Raw genomic sequence first — 16,751 nt, forward strand, 5'->3', positions numbered from 1 at the left:
GGCTTCCTCACACATGCCCGGATTTGGCCAGAGCACAGCGGGTGCCCTTCTCCTGCCAGCACTCTCCTCAGGTAGAGGACTCCACACTATGGCCCGAAAGATTTTTGCCACAGAGGTTAGTCTTAAGAATGCACCTTTTAAATGTTACAGGTATGGCCTAAAATAACATAAGACGTTAGACTGAGTGTTTTTTTCCCTCTGAGGATAGTCTTCAGGTGTTCAGCTGGGCTGTAAATCTTTTTTTTTCCTTTTTTTTTGCCGATGTTTATAAGCGCTCACAGAAAGACACACGCAAACCATTAGGAATAGGATAAAATAACATCTGTCAAATATTCTTTAAACTCAATGTCTGCAGCAGTTCTCATAAGGGTCTACAGGCAATACCAAGACAAGGATGGAAACAGTCTTTTATTCTAAATTTCATATGTACACGGAAAGCCATTTTACACAGTTTTGTAAATTCTGCGTAAAAGAGCTATTGTCATCCAATGTCACTGTGTTTACACTAGTAACAACTTTTAAACGTGGCGTACATTATTAACAACAAAAACCATTAACAAACAGGCATAAAAGACACAGGTATGTGTACTGATATTTCACATGTATTCTAGAAACAAGTTGGCGCAAAAATAAAATGTGCCAGTAAAAAAAAAAATAGGCGCTTTTCAAAATCACGCAATACATGATTTTCTTTCTTGCTTTCTTTCCTTTTTGTACACGATATGCTGAGATCCATTCTCAAGCCTTTTCACATCAGGATTTGCAGGCACTTCAGCAACCCAGCTATATTTTTTACAATACATGAAGTTCAGACCAACAAACATAAAAACAACTGCTGCAAAAGAAATTCTTGTATCCCATATGCACATTCAAATGTTACTCGCTGCTAGAGCAATCTTTTTTGCTTTAGATATTTTTGGATACTGACAAGTTTTCAGAATGATGTGTAACAGTTTGTCTCCACTTATCTCTCATTCATATACTTAAAGGTTTATTTTTAATGTAGCATCATGATGCAACAATACAGCACACGGAAGCACAAGGCAATTGTCCACAAAGCTTCACAAATTGTAAAAAGCAGAAATTGTTTTCTTTTCAGTTTTTTGATCCAAAGAAAAGCTTTGATTTCTTCTGCTTTCGCTTTAAGTTATCTCCAGAATTTGCCCAAAGACAACCGTGTATCAGATGACCATGGGGTGATACCCTCCCTAGTTCTCTTCCTAGGCACGTGTCATATGACCAAATTCATTTAGAAGTAAAGCAAAGCAGAACTCAGTTGTATGTTTGTTCATAATTTCCCATCTTTAATAAAATAGTAAAATATACTTATCAAGGGCTTGGCTGTGACTATATAAATAGTCTCTCTCCAGTTATTTCATTTGTAATGGACTGTGTATTAAGATTATAAGGCAATAGTAACAGGATTCTCAGGATAACTGAAAGCTTAATATTGTTTTCCTCATGAGTCAGGATAAAGGCTTTTTTAATAAGCTCAGAGTGGGGAGAGAGAGAGAAAAAGAGTGCATATGTGCATAATAGGAGAAGGATAGTTTTTCAGCATATAGACACTTAAATATTGATCAACAAAGACTGGTAATGACTCCACCATAAAACATCTTGGAACTGTGACTGCGATCCAGAGTAGAGCTAAGCCTTATCCACTCAAGAGTGATATATAACCCTCCTCCTGACCCGAGAGAAATAAAAAAGGACATGTCAATGCTTCCTTCAACTTCAAATTCATTAATTTTATGCCACAAAGCTGCACGTTGGTGTAATAAGTCACTGCAAAGTAAAACACCTTACAACAAATCCTAGTAATAAGCCATTGACAACTACTAGACTGGGCTACGGGACTTGATACGCAGGGGTGGCGTTGCTCACTTCTGCTATGATTGTCAAATGGTGGAACATCCTTCCATGAATTCAACACTTGAGACAGAACGGCAAAGACGTAAGGCCCACCAACTCTTTGCCCATATTTTTAAAGGCACTGAAACAGACAACAGATATATTCCTTAGTAACAGTTTAAAAAGTTTTCAAAATATAAGTCTTTATATGAAAATGTTCCTTATTGCATGATAAGTTGATCTTCATTTTCTTCACCTCAAGAATAAAATGGTCTTCCCTTTTCTGGTGTTTGCAATCTGTTAAGCCTCGCTACCTGAGACGGTGAAGGCGGTACATCTTGCCTGAAAGGACCTTTAGGAGGAGTATAATTAGGGTCCTGAATTTTCTTATATGAGTCATAGTTGCTAGGCCCTTCAGAAGAAGTTTTTTTTTTCAGTTGTTGTTCTTTCCGCCTCTGCTCTTGACGGAGCAGTTCTTGTGTTTCTAGCATTACCCTGGCATTGAAGCCATGTCCCCCCATATAGCCATTTCTCGATCCCTGGTAACTGGAATATCTGGGATTTTCCTTTGCAGTCTGGAAACCTTCGCCAGGGGAATAGCTCTGCTCCCAGGAGTCTTGAGATACGGAACTGGCGTTTTTTCTGCTTTGCCTGGAAAGAAAAATGGAAGAGGCTTTTAAGACAAATGTTCTGGTTCCCCTTCTACTGTTATCGACAACAATCCCTGGAAAGAAGGGTGCTTCTGCAATGCCATCAGGTTTTCCCCAGCTATAGCATTCTCAAGAAGTCATGTTCTCTTCTGCCCCAAAGAGGCATCTTGCCTCTTTTGTTGGGAGAACATTTCCTATAGAGTTGAACTATATTTCTAGGTCTCTCCAGGAGGAATATGCCATGAAAACCCATCCAGTCCTACAAGAACCACCATGTTCTTAAGAAAAAAATTGCTACAATTCAGTTGCAGACTAGGAAAGACCATACACGTTGCTGTGCTTCCTAAGAAACCAAGTAACAGCCAGCACTTGGAAAGTCACTCATGAAAGATTTGAATCTAGACTCAACACTTGATTAAAAATGCAACAGGCAGATCTTTAAAACACTTGCTCTAACACTGCAGAAGTCAGAAGATAAAGCTCATCATTGATAGGTAGTTGCACAGATGAGAGTTTCTTCCTCCCATTTCCAGAACTAAGGAATTTCGTGCTATCAGGACTGTTTCCCAGTTTGCTATAGCTTTCGTAAAAGAAAAGGCAGAGATAACCTTTCTTGCTCATTTTTTGGCTCCATGAGGTAGATAAATAAATCAAATACATATAGGAATTACAAATTCTTATCTCTTTTCACAATAAATCATCACATTATTTTGAAGACAGATTATGGTTTTGAAATAGCTTTAATTTACTATCAAGCTGCTAGATGCTTTTATGAATTTAAAATAAGATTGGTGATGATAAAGTAAAACAATTTTGTGCTGCAGCAAAAGAGATACCCACTTTGAGATTAAAATTAGTGTACGAGAATCAAGCAGTAAAACAAAATATATTGTGACATTAATCAATAAGAAAATCATTTAGTTGTTTATATGTGGTTTGGTTTATCATGTCAACACACATGACTCAATGTGGCCTCATCCAATGAATATGCAGTGGAGACGCAGGAGACCCAGAGAATTTTTCTACCATTAGTAAAAGTAACAAGTCACCTAATGTTTTTGCAATCTTCCTTCCACACATATAACTTGAAAATGACCATACCCACCTTATTTCATAATAGAATTTGAGACCTCTGGATGAAAATTGTTATTCAGAATGAATGTAAATTATTACAGCATAAATTACAACACAATGTAAATTCTTATGCAAATTTTATAGCTGTTCTTGGTATTCGCATATCCAACTTTGCCAAAGAAATGATGTTTCTGAGCCATGTTTTATCACTCCCTGGAACAAGAGCAAATTGAACGAACCTCTGTAGGCTACGAAACTGTCAGGTTTCTGATCTAGAATAAGATAAATTTTAAGTACTAGAAAATTAACTTGGAGTTAAACATTGCTTGTACAGTTTCACATGGGACAAGAGGATGACTAGTTGAACTGATTTAATTTACTGACTGTTTTCTGGTACTTTTTCAAAATTAGTTGGCCCACTTTCACTGTCTTTCTGGGAAGATCTTTTAAAATTGACTCAAGAGTTTATTTGCCTTCAGTACTAATGATTTAAATGTACAAAGGGAAAAAAAAGGAGGCCTCTAGAGACCGTACAAGACGAAAAGCAACAAAGCTCAAGAATGAAGCCAGTGCACAAACTTTAATCAGTACAAAGCCATAGTTGCAACATTAAGCTTGGGACCTAATTTTCAGAGTAAGAGTAAGATTTCTTTAAAGATCAGTCACAGAGTTACAAACAGTTTGTAAAGCTGGAGAACTGGATGTCCCAGCTTGTTATAGGAGTATCATGGTATTTACAGCACTCAACTTTAGCCCAAGGTCCTGAAATTCTGTCTGCTCTCAGCACAGCTCAAATACCCAGAGTGCTCAAACAAAGTCATTAAATTATCATTAATTACTCAGTAACGTGCATTGCTAGCTTGCTAGTCATTTCTTATGTTGAAAACCACATTAAGTGAAGTTCTCAGTCACTCTTTTCAAAATAAGAATTTCTATGACCCCAAACATTATTTTCCAAATTTCTTGTAGATTAATTTTCTCCTTACAGGTATTAATTTCTGCCACTGGAACTGCATTACAACTGACTTCCAACTTTTAAATGCTACCAGTGTTTGAGCAGAACAGGGGAAGCGAGTTTTAAGAATTATAGTTTTAAAACTAAAAATAACCCTCCCAACTTAAAAGCAACACTAGCATCCGTACTCTTCCACTCAATCTGTGCATTGCTGGGGCTAGCAAAACTGAAAGAGAATTTCTCAGGAAAAACAATATGGCATTAACCAGTGTGGTCACTTCAGAAGGAAGGTAGAGATAAGAAGCAAAGGGAATATAAAGATTTTCAAAATGACAAACTAACAATCTGAGAAAACACAGTAACTTTACATTTTCTTTTCCCACCTTCCAAACTTAACAGAAAAATTCTACACTGAAAGGTGTTATAGCATGAAAAATCTGAGAGATCTGTTTTATTTTCAAAGACGTTGGTAGGATAAGAGTTCATGATTAGATAACTTTGATTATGAAGCTTCTATTTGTTTCAAAGAAAAAGTTATGATATACTTGGTAAAACACATGTTGTCACAAAAATATATTTTCCACACCATTTCCACATGGGGCACAAAAAATAATACAACCTCATTGGAAGAAAAAACTAGAATCAAGGGAAATTGACACCAGCCTCTGGTGTAAGGGATTCTCCATTCAACCATTGCCACTGATATTTGAAAATGCAAAGACTATTTGCATAATGCTTAACTACGATAGCCATCTAATTTACAATACAAGTTGCGTAAACTTCTAATAATTCTTAAAGCTAAATATCAAGTAAAAGACATTTTGCCCAGACAGATTTGTTTAGACAAAAAGTGTATTAATTTTCAGTATTCCATTGCTAATGACCCAGTAACTTAGAAGAAATGTATATACTGGAAACTTGGAGGCCCCTGATTTTTTGGATAGAGTTTCTCAGTTCCATATTATTTCGTTTGAGGTCTTGAGATTTTTTTTTTCTTTTTCAGTTTTTTTCTCTGCATCAGCATCATAAAGATAGAATTTCTATCCACTAAGGAATTAGGCAACAGGAAAAAAATAGTCCGACATGTCAAAAGGGGACAACCCATGTCATGCTCAGGAGACTTTTGTAATTGCAGAAAATTAAACTGGATGGTGTCCCACAAAGAATAGCTTTGTTTTAATGTCTCAATTCTGTTGGGTGCTGAGTGTCATCAAATCCCACTGAAATCAGCTCTGAAGTAATTCTCCTAAAATAAACAGCTACCACATGCTCTCACTTAAGAAATTTCATGCCTCTTCCACACTGAATACATTTCACCTTATATCAATGCTAAACAAAAGTGTCTGCACTAAGTACAACGTTTTCCTTCCACAAACGAAATTAGCTCCAGGCTCATATACACTGAATAGCTTCAGACAGTTACCATACCTGGGTAATGAGCTGTACTGCCGCTGAGCTTGTTGGAAACTCTCTCTTTCTTCTTGCCGCTGCCGCTGCATTTGAACCTCTACTGATACTGAGTGTCTGCCACTCTGTGAGTACGTCTTGGTGCTTGGCTACAAAATGAAAACAGAAACGTCTTAAAGCAGAAAAATACCCACAAAAGGGCTATCATTTAAATTGCTATTGTACACATACAGTTGTACTTGTTTCAACATGTGGTTCAAGTAGCTCTTTCATAATAATGACATTAAATTCTGACCCATAAGAGTGTCCTGTGCTACAGATTCTTTTTCTGACCTACCATTCCTGAGATGTATCAGGAAAATATTGGCCCAGAATGGGTTGTGCTTTTATAGTAACACTGAAATTTAAATTAAGTCGGTGGAACAGATCTTCAGACACTGTAAGTTAGCCTAGCCACGGTAATGCTAAGTTTTACACCCCACTGAGGATTTGAAGGAGGAGGGAGCACAGCAGCTTTTTCAAACCTCACCAGTAGGCTCAAGCGATGCTCTCCCTTAGTGGAGACATTCTATTTTGCTGTTGGTCCAGACATACACCACTTGCTTTTCTGAGAGACAGGGAAACATTTTCTGGTTTGATTAGATCAAGGAGATAAATTTAGCAAGTCTCTTGTGGACAATGGGGAATCCTGTATCATCTCTGAGAAAGATTTTAGATAACAACTTAACGAGGTGACAATTTGAAACTTTGAGGCCAATATTAAGGGGACATGAAAATGGACGGCCTTTCTGGGAATACAGAGCATTACCAGTCAAGATCTGGACGAATGGCTGGATTCAAATTTTGGATTATGAAAAAATTTACTTTTGTAGAGATATCACTTTTCATTTTACATTACTACTCTCTTCAGATGTTGTGATTTCAAGTTGCAAAATAGGGTGCCACAAAAGTCAAAGAATGTTATGGACTTTTCTTGTTGTTTTAATAACAAGGTTTCACCTAACAAAGAAACAGAACATTATTTTCTCTCTTAAAATTACCAGTTCTATTCAAAACATCTAAGTCTAATCACTGGAAGGTTAGGGAGCATAACCACTTGGCTGAGCATGGGACTGAAACAGCTCGTCTCAGACCTGTTTTTGTTAAAGCACTTTCTGCCTTTTTATCTGTGCCTTCCCTCAAAACGAGCATCTCTCTTGTTTTTCGCCATTATAGTTTCTGCAACAGAAAGATATCATAATGGCTGACAAACATCTGCAAGATAAAAGGCTTTTCAAAAGCTTCTTACATTGAAGACAAGTTTTAGAAACCAGAAAGTTGTCATTTGTGACATAAACTTCTCCTTTGTCTTACTATATAGTCAAGTACCTGCAGGTAGCCAGAAACACAACAAATTTGAAACAGGTGTACAAGTTTTAGAAACTTTGTTTTCAATAACCATACACTTCAGACAGAGCATCAGTCTTGGCTCAGAATTTAACAGACAGATACAATTTGGTGAACAACTGCCTTTCCCCTTACAAGAAGGTTATTGTGCAAAAGAATCAGAATGTGAAAGCATAGACTATGAGTAACGGAGAACTTATTTAAGAGAATCCTTAATGCAACATTGATGTCTACTTCAGAATAGATTTACTTTGTAAAAACCTAAGTAAAACAGTATTTCTAATGAAAAATGCTTTAGGAATGGTATGATGAAGCAACAAGTTAAGAAAACAGAATCGTGTGTCAGCCTTGTGGGAAATTTTCTTAGAGATGAATAAGCTGTACATATGTATGTCCAAACCAACACACCCCATGGAGATTTCCTACTATATTAAATAAGGGCAACACATACAGAGCAGTGTTTCAGTTATTGCATATGTCAACATTTCTAACTTTCTTGACTTTATTGAGAGTCTTCCGACATTTGGTATTTTATTGAAGGACTCAGCTTACAGAAGCGAATGATTACCTGAAAATCACAAGATTTAGTTGTGAATTCTCTCCAGTGTGGTTATAAGCAGCTTACAGAGAACCAGAGGGAAACTTAGAAGTTCCCATCTCAACTTCTCCATAAGGAATAAAAACATTTAAACTAAGATTTTAGAGCCAATCTCCTCATTTCATGGGTTCCACTTTAACAACGTTGGGAAGCTTGCGTATAGATGGAAAACTACATTATGTCATATGTGAGAAAGTAGTTATCACAGATAAGACATGAAATCAGAATTGCTTCTCTTTATTTGAAAACAGTTTCACTTTTTTCAGTTCACTGTAAATATAACAGAATAAAGGATTTTCAGCACAGGGAATGGTTAAAGTATCAAACAGGTGGAGCTAGAATTGAGCTGCTGCTCAGTTTAGGTTTATGCAAGATACTAAAATACATCATGTAGAAAGCATGAATGCAAGTACATGCACACACAGTGCAGAGAGCTGAAGTTACCACAAAAGCCTTTACTAAAGAGGCAGAGGCTTTGAAAGCCCTAATGGACTATGAATGGACTAAGATCAAAATGGAGCTTCAGAGATAATTTTTTTTTTAATGCACACAGGAACCAATGGTTAAATAGAGGCAGGGGCTATCACGCCTGTCTGCTCACTGTAGCGCATGCCCAGAACGACTGGATCTGAGAAGTCAGGTCTGGATCCTCAGCAGTTCACAAAGAATTTCATCTAATGGACAGCGTTTATAATTTGATGGGTCTAAAGGCAAACTTCTAAAATCCACTATCTGATTTTCTGAAGGTATGAGTACCTGTATCCTGTTAAATTAAGTGGATTTGCAATACTTAACTAATCTGAAAAGGATACTTATTTAGAGTCCTGTCTGCATGTTGTTCACATCTACAATAAGCTACTCATATAATCGAATCTGCTTTCAAGCATCCAAAAATATGGCAATGAGACATAAAAATACTCTGTACGTAATCACATATTCTATAACATAACACATATACACACAGACAGGTACACTCAACCATCTTATTAATGAAAAGGCCTTTCTTTCAAATCTTTTCATTAAAAACCTCAGTGATACCATAGTGAATGCTCTTGATATATGGTTATGATGATATAAAGGCTTAACATATTGCTTTGTGGATCCTTAACTTGTTCAGAAAAATGCAAATCTCCATACAGTGATTTATCTTTTCAATATGCTTTCGATTAAAGTATCTAAATCAAAAATATTTATATCATAAGTAACCTTAGTCTTCAAAAGCTAATTGGTAATTTTGTCTCAATCCCCAAAGTATATTTTTATACATATATACTTATATAAAATATATACACAAACACACATCTATATGCATGCATACCCCATTTATATCAGCACAAAATGGAAGTAATTAAAAAAAAAAAGTTGAACTATTTTCACATCTTTCAACAGCAATAAAAAAACACGCATAAGGAGTACACATAACAGTAATTTTAACACTGGTATCAACACAAGGCTAAGTACAATTATAACAACCTGAAATCATCCAACAAACCTGGCAACAGCTCGCTCTTCACAGTACAGATTGATAAGAGCTCTGGCCTTGTTTGCAATGAGATGTATGACAAGCACTGACCTTTTAAATCAGGATGCGGTCAAGGCCACAATAACAACCAAGGCTGCATTATATAAATAAATGTATGTTCATGTCTTCCACAATACATTTAAGCGGCAATGATAGTTATTGCATGCAGCATTGTTAAACAATATTCAGCATGTAAAATTGTGCTTTAAGATACATGAAATTACACAGCTCTCTTCTCAGAGAGACATTAATTTAAAACCAGGGCTGCAAAGTTAAAAGTTTCTACAGATTTTTCACTTTATCCAAACATTTTTTCATTTTACACAAAATGTACCCATGGCTCATGTTGCACTGACCACTATCAGCAGTAAAGGGCAGCATGTTTTAAGGGTAAAGGTCCTTCCTCTCTTTCCGAGCTACGCCAGTGGCTGCCCCCACAGCTTCCTTCCCTGCAGAGTGGCATTTCTGCCCACGGAGGGTTGCTCGGCGTGGTGGCAGCATGGATCCTCCAGGACAGGCATGGATCAAAGTTGCCACAGAATTAGAGAGAGGAGATCACGGGGCGATCCAGGGCACTGGGTTTTCAGGGAGATCCAACCAGTTCAGGCGACAGGAGATCCACCAGCTGAGGTGACACACCTACCTCACAGCCTACTGCCATAGGGAGAAGCTGGCAGAAATGCTTACTCAATCTCATAGAACTCCTTTGTGCTGATAAAGAAATGGTTAATAGGGAGATTACTAAAGGAACAAGTCCCTTAGTATTTTCCCAGTTATTAAAAAAGACCATTATTTAATATTAAAATAAACATGCTAATTTTTTTCCAGATTAAGCTCTCTGTTTGGCCAAGAAGTTTCAAGTTCATCCAGGGAAGTTGGTATACACAAGGCCCCAAAAAACCTCCGTGGTTCTTATAGTTCAGCACAAATTAGAAATAGATAAGATTAAATGACCTTGCCTGCTTTATGTGTAAATGTACTTGGCACAGACGACAGACAATCCAGTAACTGTGTATATCAAAATTCAGAATGATAAAAAACATTCAATGGTTCTGGGAGATGTCCCTGAAAACTATTTTTACTTCCATCTTTTTGTTGCTATGGTGAACAGAACATATAGCAATATTTCTTTTAAAAATTGCCAACAGGTGTGAATATTAATTCAAACACCATATAATAAGAAAATCCCATCCCTTTGTGTATCTTTCTATGGTGTATATGTAGGAAGCTGAATGGCATGGTATGGGACTAAGATTTCCATTCTGTGTATAGCAGCAGCAGAAAGAAAATCTTCAGTATGGCAGAAACAAACCACTTAAGAGAGCCCTGAAATTCTGCCTGGGGTATTTACATGCACTGCATGCCTGTGAGCTATAAATATGTTTGTTTACAAACTGAAATTATTTCATTTCTTTTTAAAATCTTCTATCTTCATTTTCTGTTTCGCGTAAATTAGTAGATTGAAACTAGTGAGGGAAAAAAGTTTCAAATAAAAAATTTTAAAGTCAGAGTCTAAATCTTGGCAAGAAATTGCTGGTATTTCATGAAATTCTTCGCAGGTTTGGCACAGAATGGAAATTAACTACACAACTGAAGAGAAACTACTTGTGGAGAGGCTGCCCTGCATAACTTTGGTTTCCTCTCTGAAACAGATTGGGGTAGGAGAAACAGCAATTTAGCTCCTAAGGTATTCTTTGTCTACTGCAATGCTCCATGTGATATTGCCTAATATCTTGAATAAAATATCCTGAAAGAGACTCCTGAGATGGATTCATAACAGAAAGATTTAATATACTACTTTCCTTTCTTATTAATGTGTTGAGTAATTCTACATAATTTACAACCTGATATAAACTTCAAAATGATTGTTTCGAATATAGTCTGTTATTCATTTTTCCAGGTAAAATATGTTACAGTAGAAGTTACAGCAATAAAACTCAGGCTTTTGTTTTTCTAAAAGAATTTTAGATTATTTAGAATTCATTATGTCTTTGCATAGGTCAAGGACTTGAATACAGGGATAAAATATGAGTACCATAAACAGATAAAAAAGAATTTTTTTTTCTTTAATTCTGTCTTAAAGACAAGATCTACACATCAACACACAGCAGAAAAAACAAGCATAGTCCCTAAATATTCTGAGCATTTTTCTATCAAGCCATGTCTAAGTATGTTATTAGTACCTCTGGAGTCTTTTCCTCTAAGAAAATCATGCAGTTATTTACCTTTCACAAATTTGTGCACATAATTAAGGCTATACTCAGATGAGTCAGGTAGTATACTTATTTTGACCCAGTTAGCTGCTATCTTTAGAAAAAAAAATTTTCTTATTTGACTCCTAAATATTTAAAGTAGAGTTTGCTCAGCTGCTCTCTTGATACCAATTTTCTCCCACCATCCAAGTAGATCTGGGATGCTGGAGAAGAATGTATTTCTAACGAAATTTGCGACTTTCCATTTTTAGCACTGATTTTTTTTATTAAAGATGAAGAAATAAACCACCAACTTTCGTCCCTCCTGCATCTTTGTAGAGTTTTTTGATAGTCAGTGTGCTTCTACAAGCAGGACTGGCAAGCAGTTGTAGTGTTTTCAATGGATTTAATAAGCCCTTTTTTTAATTGGATTGTTCACTCCCATGACATTTAGGGCTATAATGCTGTGTTTTTGTTACTGAAGGTGGGGATCTGTTAATTAAGATGTGACTAGGCAAAAATACAAGATATGGAACAAATTACAACCAAAATCCCCCAAACCCCAGGACTGGTGCAAGCAAGGATAAACCTCAGCAGACCCAATACTACCCAGAAAAGAACAAAAACTAGAGACTCAACTTTGGTACTGAACAGAAAAATCAGCCCCAAAAGAATCCTGCATTGGTATAAAAATGTCACAGCAACAGCAAGGGCCTTAAATATTAGCAGACATACTGTGATTCCATGCAAGTCTACATGCCCAGATACACATTTCTGCAAACTCTGGATGGAATTAACACCAGCAGGATGAAAATGGATTAATCATATTTTATGTTACTTTTTTTTTTTCCTGTGTAACATCAGGCATACGGTATTGCCCTTGAAACCCTCTTGTACCTTGTTTTTTGAAACACGAAAAATAAAAAACCCATGTAAGAGAAAAAAATTATGAAGCCTGAGAAAGTTATCTTAAAATAAACAAATGCAAAAACCTTTTCCATAAAGCTTTGACTCAATTGCAGAACTAGTGGGTTTTAGAGATGGCTCGATGTTGCAACAGTTAGTTGGTTATTAAACCTTAACAGCGTGTCATTCAAATGGCCTTGAGCAGAAATGTTACACTGCCTAATAGACGGTGTCATCTCATTCCAGTGCTATCACTTTTTGTGTCTGTTAAGCTCCCTGATGCTGTATGAACACTCGTAGGCAGTCAAGTATTTTGTTTACTGGCAGGGCAACCACAGCCGGGCAAGAAGTCCAGCTCTGTCGCATTGCTCATCTACAGAGAAATAACCTTCACCTGATGGGAACAGCCAGAAAGGGATGGGGTTAGGCGCCGGCCTGTCTGCCACGGGTATCGTTCAGAGCCAGCATGATGTAGTGCTTCATGGTACGGAGATCTGCCTCCAACCCGTGGAGGAGACTGAAGGTATTTGTCACAGGTAACCGGACTTCTGTGTCACAGGCCATTAATGGTCCGGGATGGATTGGAGTTGGTGATGTTCACAGGATCATTTTGATAATATATTAGAGGTTTTCTGAGCTATTGAGCTCCTCTGAATATCCTCAGAGCTGCCAGATTTCCATCAGTATCCATTACTTACACTGCAAACTTTGTGTTCATTTACACTTCCTTAAAGTAACCAATAGTCCCACATCACATCAGCACTTTGTTCCCTATCCTCAACCCTCCCATCATCTTGTTAATGAGAAATGCAAACTACTTATCACCTCATAGCACACACTTCTCTGTGGATGGTTTTTTTCCTCTTTTTCTATCCAAACCAGGTCAGAGTTGGCTGCTGTTATGCAGCTCAGAGGCATCTCTGGATGTAAAGCCTTTTGTTTACGTAGGCTGCGCAAGCCATCTCCCTCAGGTGAAAACACACTTTTCAACAATTGTCCACATACAGGTGCACTTTTCACTGCTGTGGTTTGTAACCAACAGCTTACAGATGGAGAAGACTGAAAAAACATTGATGAATGTATCTAAGTATTTTCCTGCATACGTATTATAAACCACTTTTGCATTTTTTTGTGTCACTGGTATTTAATAATACATCTGGATCTGTTTTAAGAGGGTGTCTTAACAAAGTCCATCATTTTATACTAATATGTTAAAGTAATACACACTCCTTAAGAGAGGGGGTTATGGCTCCTTAACACCGAAATGACTGTGAACTGCTGAAATGGATGAGATCATTGCTTTATCCTTTCCAAGCATTGTGATCTTGAAAGGCTGGAGTACATGATGGAAAAAAAAATATTATAATTCAAAAATACTCTGGGCCAATTTTTTTAAAAGTACATCTCTAAAATAAAACATTTGGTCATCTATGTATTTAACAACAGAGCAGCTCCTACAAAAGCAACAATAAGCTTCAGAATTAATATTAATACATTAAGCTGAATTAGTCACTTTGAGCTCATTTGCATGATCTGTAGAAGAGGAGTAAACAGAGAGATCCCATTTGTTTGAATAAGAGAAAAAGGAAAGGTCAGTGTTCTGACCCACAATTTAGGAAATTATTCCATTCCTAAGGTAATCAGCCTGTCATCCAAATAATTCCCTCCTCGCTCATTACAAGAAACTATAATAAAAGCCAAGTTGCCTGTCTAAAGTTGCTATGGCATTTAGATATACAACAATTTGGCCCATGACCTTCAGTAGTTAAGTTCCCAAGTCTTCAAGAGTGCAAGTTTTTCTCATACACAGTTTTCCCAAGAATGCTGCTCAAATCTCTCATTTGGAGACTAAACAGCAGTTGATATGCATAATGGAAAGTACCTCCTACACCCAGCCCCCTTTCACCCCCTAACTGCTACACTATAGCTGTGATGAGCTATCACATTATCTTCACCACATCAAATCGAAAACATCTGGTCATAAAAAAAATGTTTCTTTTATTTATTCAATTTTAAGGAAGGTTAGAGGTTTTCTAACATGGGAAAAGAGAAGCCTATATCCTGATACAGTATGTTAGGCGGTGTTAGGTCATTTAGGGATACATTTACCTTTGTTCCTCTCCATGTTGCATGTCAAAAATACCACAGGTTCAAATTGGTGAGTTTAAGATGGACAAGGACACAAAGACCCAACAAAAGTAAAAAATCTTCTATATCCACCACAATAGGCAACCAAAGATGTCATATGCGTTAGGATGCTACCTAGGTTGTTCTCAGTGACTTTGTACACACAGATGCTGATCTTCAGCTATTTCCACCTCAGTCTCATGTGCATCATAACGCTAAGTAACGATAACCCATCACCTACACCCACTTCGGAGGAAGCTGTGAGAGATTCTACTGCTGTCATCATACAGCTCCCACTTTTTTTGGGAACACAAGCAAATTGTTCACTGCCTTTATTGCGGAATTTTAAACAAAAATACAATAAAATATTTGTCCCGTATTTAAAGGATCCTAATTTAGGATACGTAATTGATTAAAAAGCAACACTGATTCATTCAATTATGTTAAACAAGATAAGCACATGGATTTACATAATTGTATCACATCGCTAGATCAGATTGAACAGGATTTAAATGATCAATTAGGACGTATATCTTGAGACAGAACTGTCTTGGCTAATATAAGTGGCAAAGGGGTACTATTGTGAAGCATGCTATTATGCATATCTCTCCTTTTTTACTGTGAAAATACATAGCTCTTCCTCTTAAGGAAAAGAACTAATCACAGTGATATTGCTTCAGAGAAAATACCATTTACAAGGTTACATGTGCTCTCTAAATGATTTATCATTAGTATGTGTTTTATTCTGATTTTCCTAGAAAATTTCAGAATAATTGATATTGCCTTTGAGGCAAAAAAAAATCCAAATAGTAACTCACAGAGTTGAGGGTCTAAACACAAAGCAAATCGTGCTATATGCACACAGGACAGATGGCTGAAGAAATTTTAAAATGAAATAAACATCAATGAACTAAAAATAGGGATAACAGAAAGGGCAGAAGTCTGGAGGCAGCGGACCCTGCGTCCCTATCACTTTGCTCCTGACCAGCCCAGGGACAGTGGGAGTTAGGGAACCTTTCCAGATTTGACGGACTCCATACACTTACCCATGGCTGCTCAAAACTGTAAGTACGTCTCCTGTCTTCCACGTCCTCATCTTGCTTTGCTTGCTGGAACTCTTGTCTCAGGCGCTGTATCCGGTCATGATTGTTAGGGGTTGATCTGTTGCTAAAAGGAGGAGGATGGACATGATCAATATACTTAGGAACTGCCATCTGTGACTGTAATTTCTTAGCAAGGGACTGCTACTGCAGTGCAGGAGTACAGACTTAAAAATAATCTCCAAGCATTTAGTACAAAGATCTTCAGTTTTTTGAAGATGATTAATGCTGTTTGACTTATAAAGAAACTTCAGATAGTGTAAGGATAAGACAAATGAGGCTATTCCTAAAGATCATCAAAAGTTGCTGGCATCTTTTCAGTCTATGTTACTCCTAGAAATGAAGAGGAATACATGCGCTAGTGTCAGACTTAACATAAAGGGAAATTAAGAGAAAAGTCCTAATGATATCTGCTACTGAATAAACATGAAAGATACTTTTTCCCAATCAATAAACTGTAGCACTGTCAGATCTTTATTCACATCAAATTCATTACAAAGTCTGAAGACCCTACCTATAGAAAATTTGATTATTTTCCCCAATCAATAAGAGCCTGTCATCCCTTAGTTCTGTTTTTAACAAGTCTTTTAAACTGATCAGTCTGAAAGCATTAAAAGGCTTGGGGGCCAGTAAAAAGCAATCCATTTGACAGTGGCGTATGCAGGAACACATTTGGGCAGCAGACTGGTGCTGGCTGATGCCCCATGGACACCGGTGGGCTGGGCAGGGCTCAGCCCCAGAGGTACCGCTATGTAACATCACACCCAGAACCTTGAATTCTTCAAAACCATCAATTTTTCCACAAGGCCTATCGCAGGTAATCCGCCCTCCATAGCACAGGTTTATGTGAAACCATAATGAAATATGCACAGGAATGGCTTATTTCATGGGGCAGAGGGAAAGTGGATATTTATTAATCTCGTTGCCGTTTTTCCAGCTGTGCGGCTTGCACCTGACCCCTACAACCCCCACCATATTTCAAC

At 37.2% G+C, this 16,751-nt stretch overlaps 1 protein-coding gene across 10 annotated transcripts in view; it reads right to left on the minus strand.

Annotated features, from left to right (window-relative positions):
* Positions 1–389: 389 nt before the first annotated feature.
* PARD3 (par-3 family cell polarity regulator) overlaps positions 390–16,751 on the minus strand; it is a 467,456-nt gene continuing 451,094 nt past the window's right edge. For all 10 annotated transcript variants that reach the window (XM_076331853.1, XM_076331849.1, XM_076331848.1 and 7 more), the window contains 3 exons: positions 15,715–15,835; positions 5,959–6,086; positions 390–2,502 (listed from right to left, as the gene is read on the minus strand). In XM_076331853.1, coding sequence (XP_076187968.1) covers positions 2,109–2,502; positions 5,959–6,086; positions 15,715–15,835 — 643 coding nt within the window. In that variant the 3' untranslated portion in view covers positions 390–2,108. The remainder of the gene's footprint in view (positions 2,503–5,958; positions 6,087–15,714; positions 15,836–16,751) is intronic.

This window comes from Aptenodytes patagonicus, chromosome 2, assembly GCF_965638725.1.
Source record: "Aptenodytes patagonicus chromosome 2, bAptPat1.pri.cur, whole genome shotgun sequence".
Classification (NCBI taxonomy): Eukaryota; Metazoa; Chordata; class Aves; order Sphenisciformes; family Spheniscidae; genus Aptenodytes; species Aptenodytes patagonicus.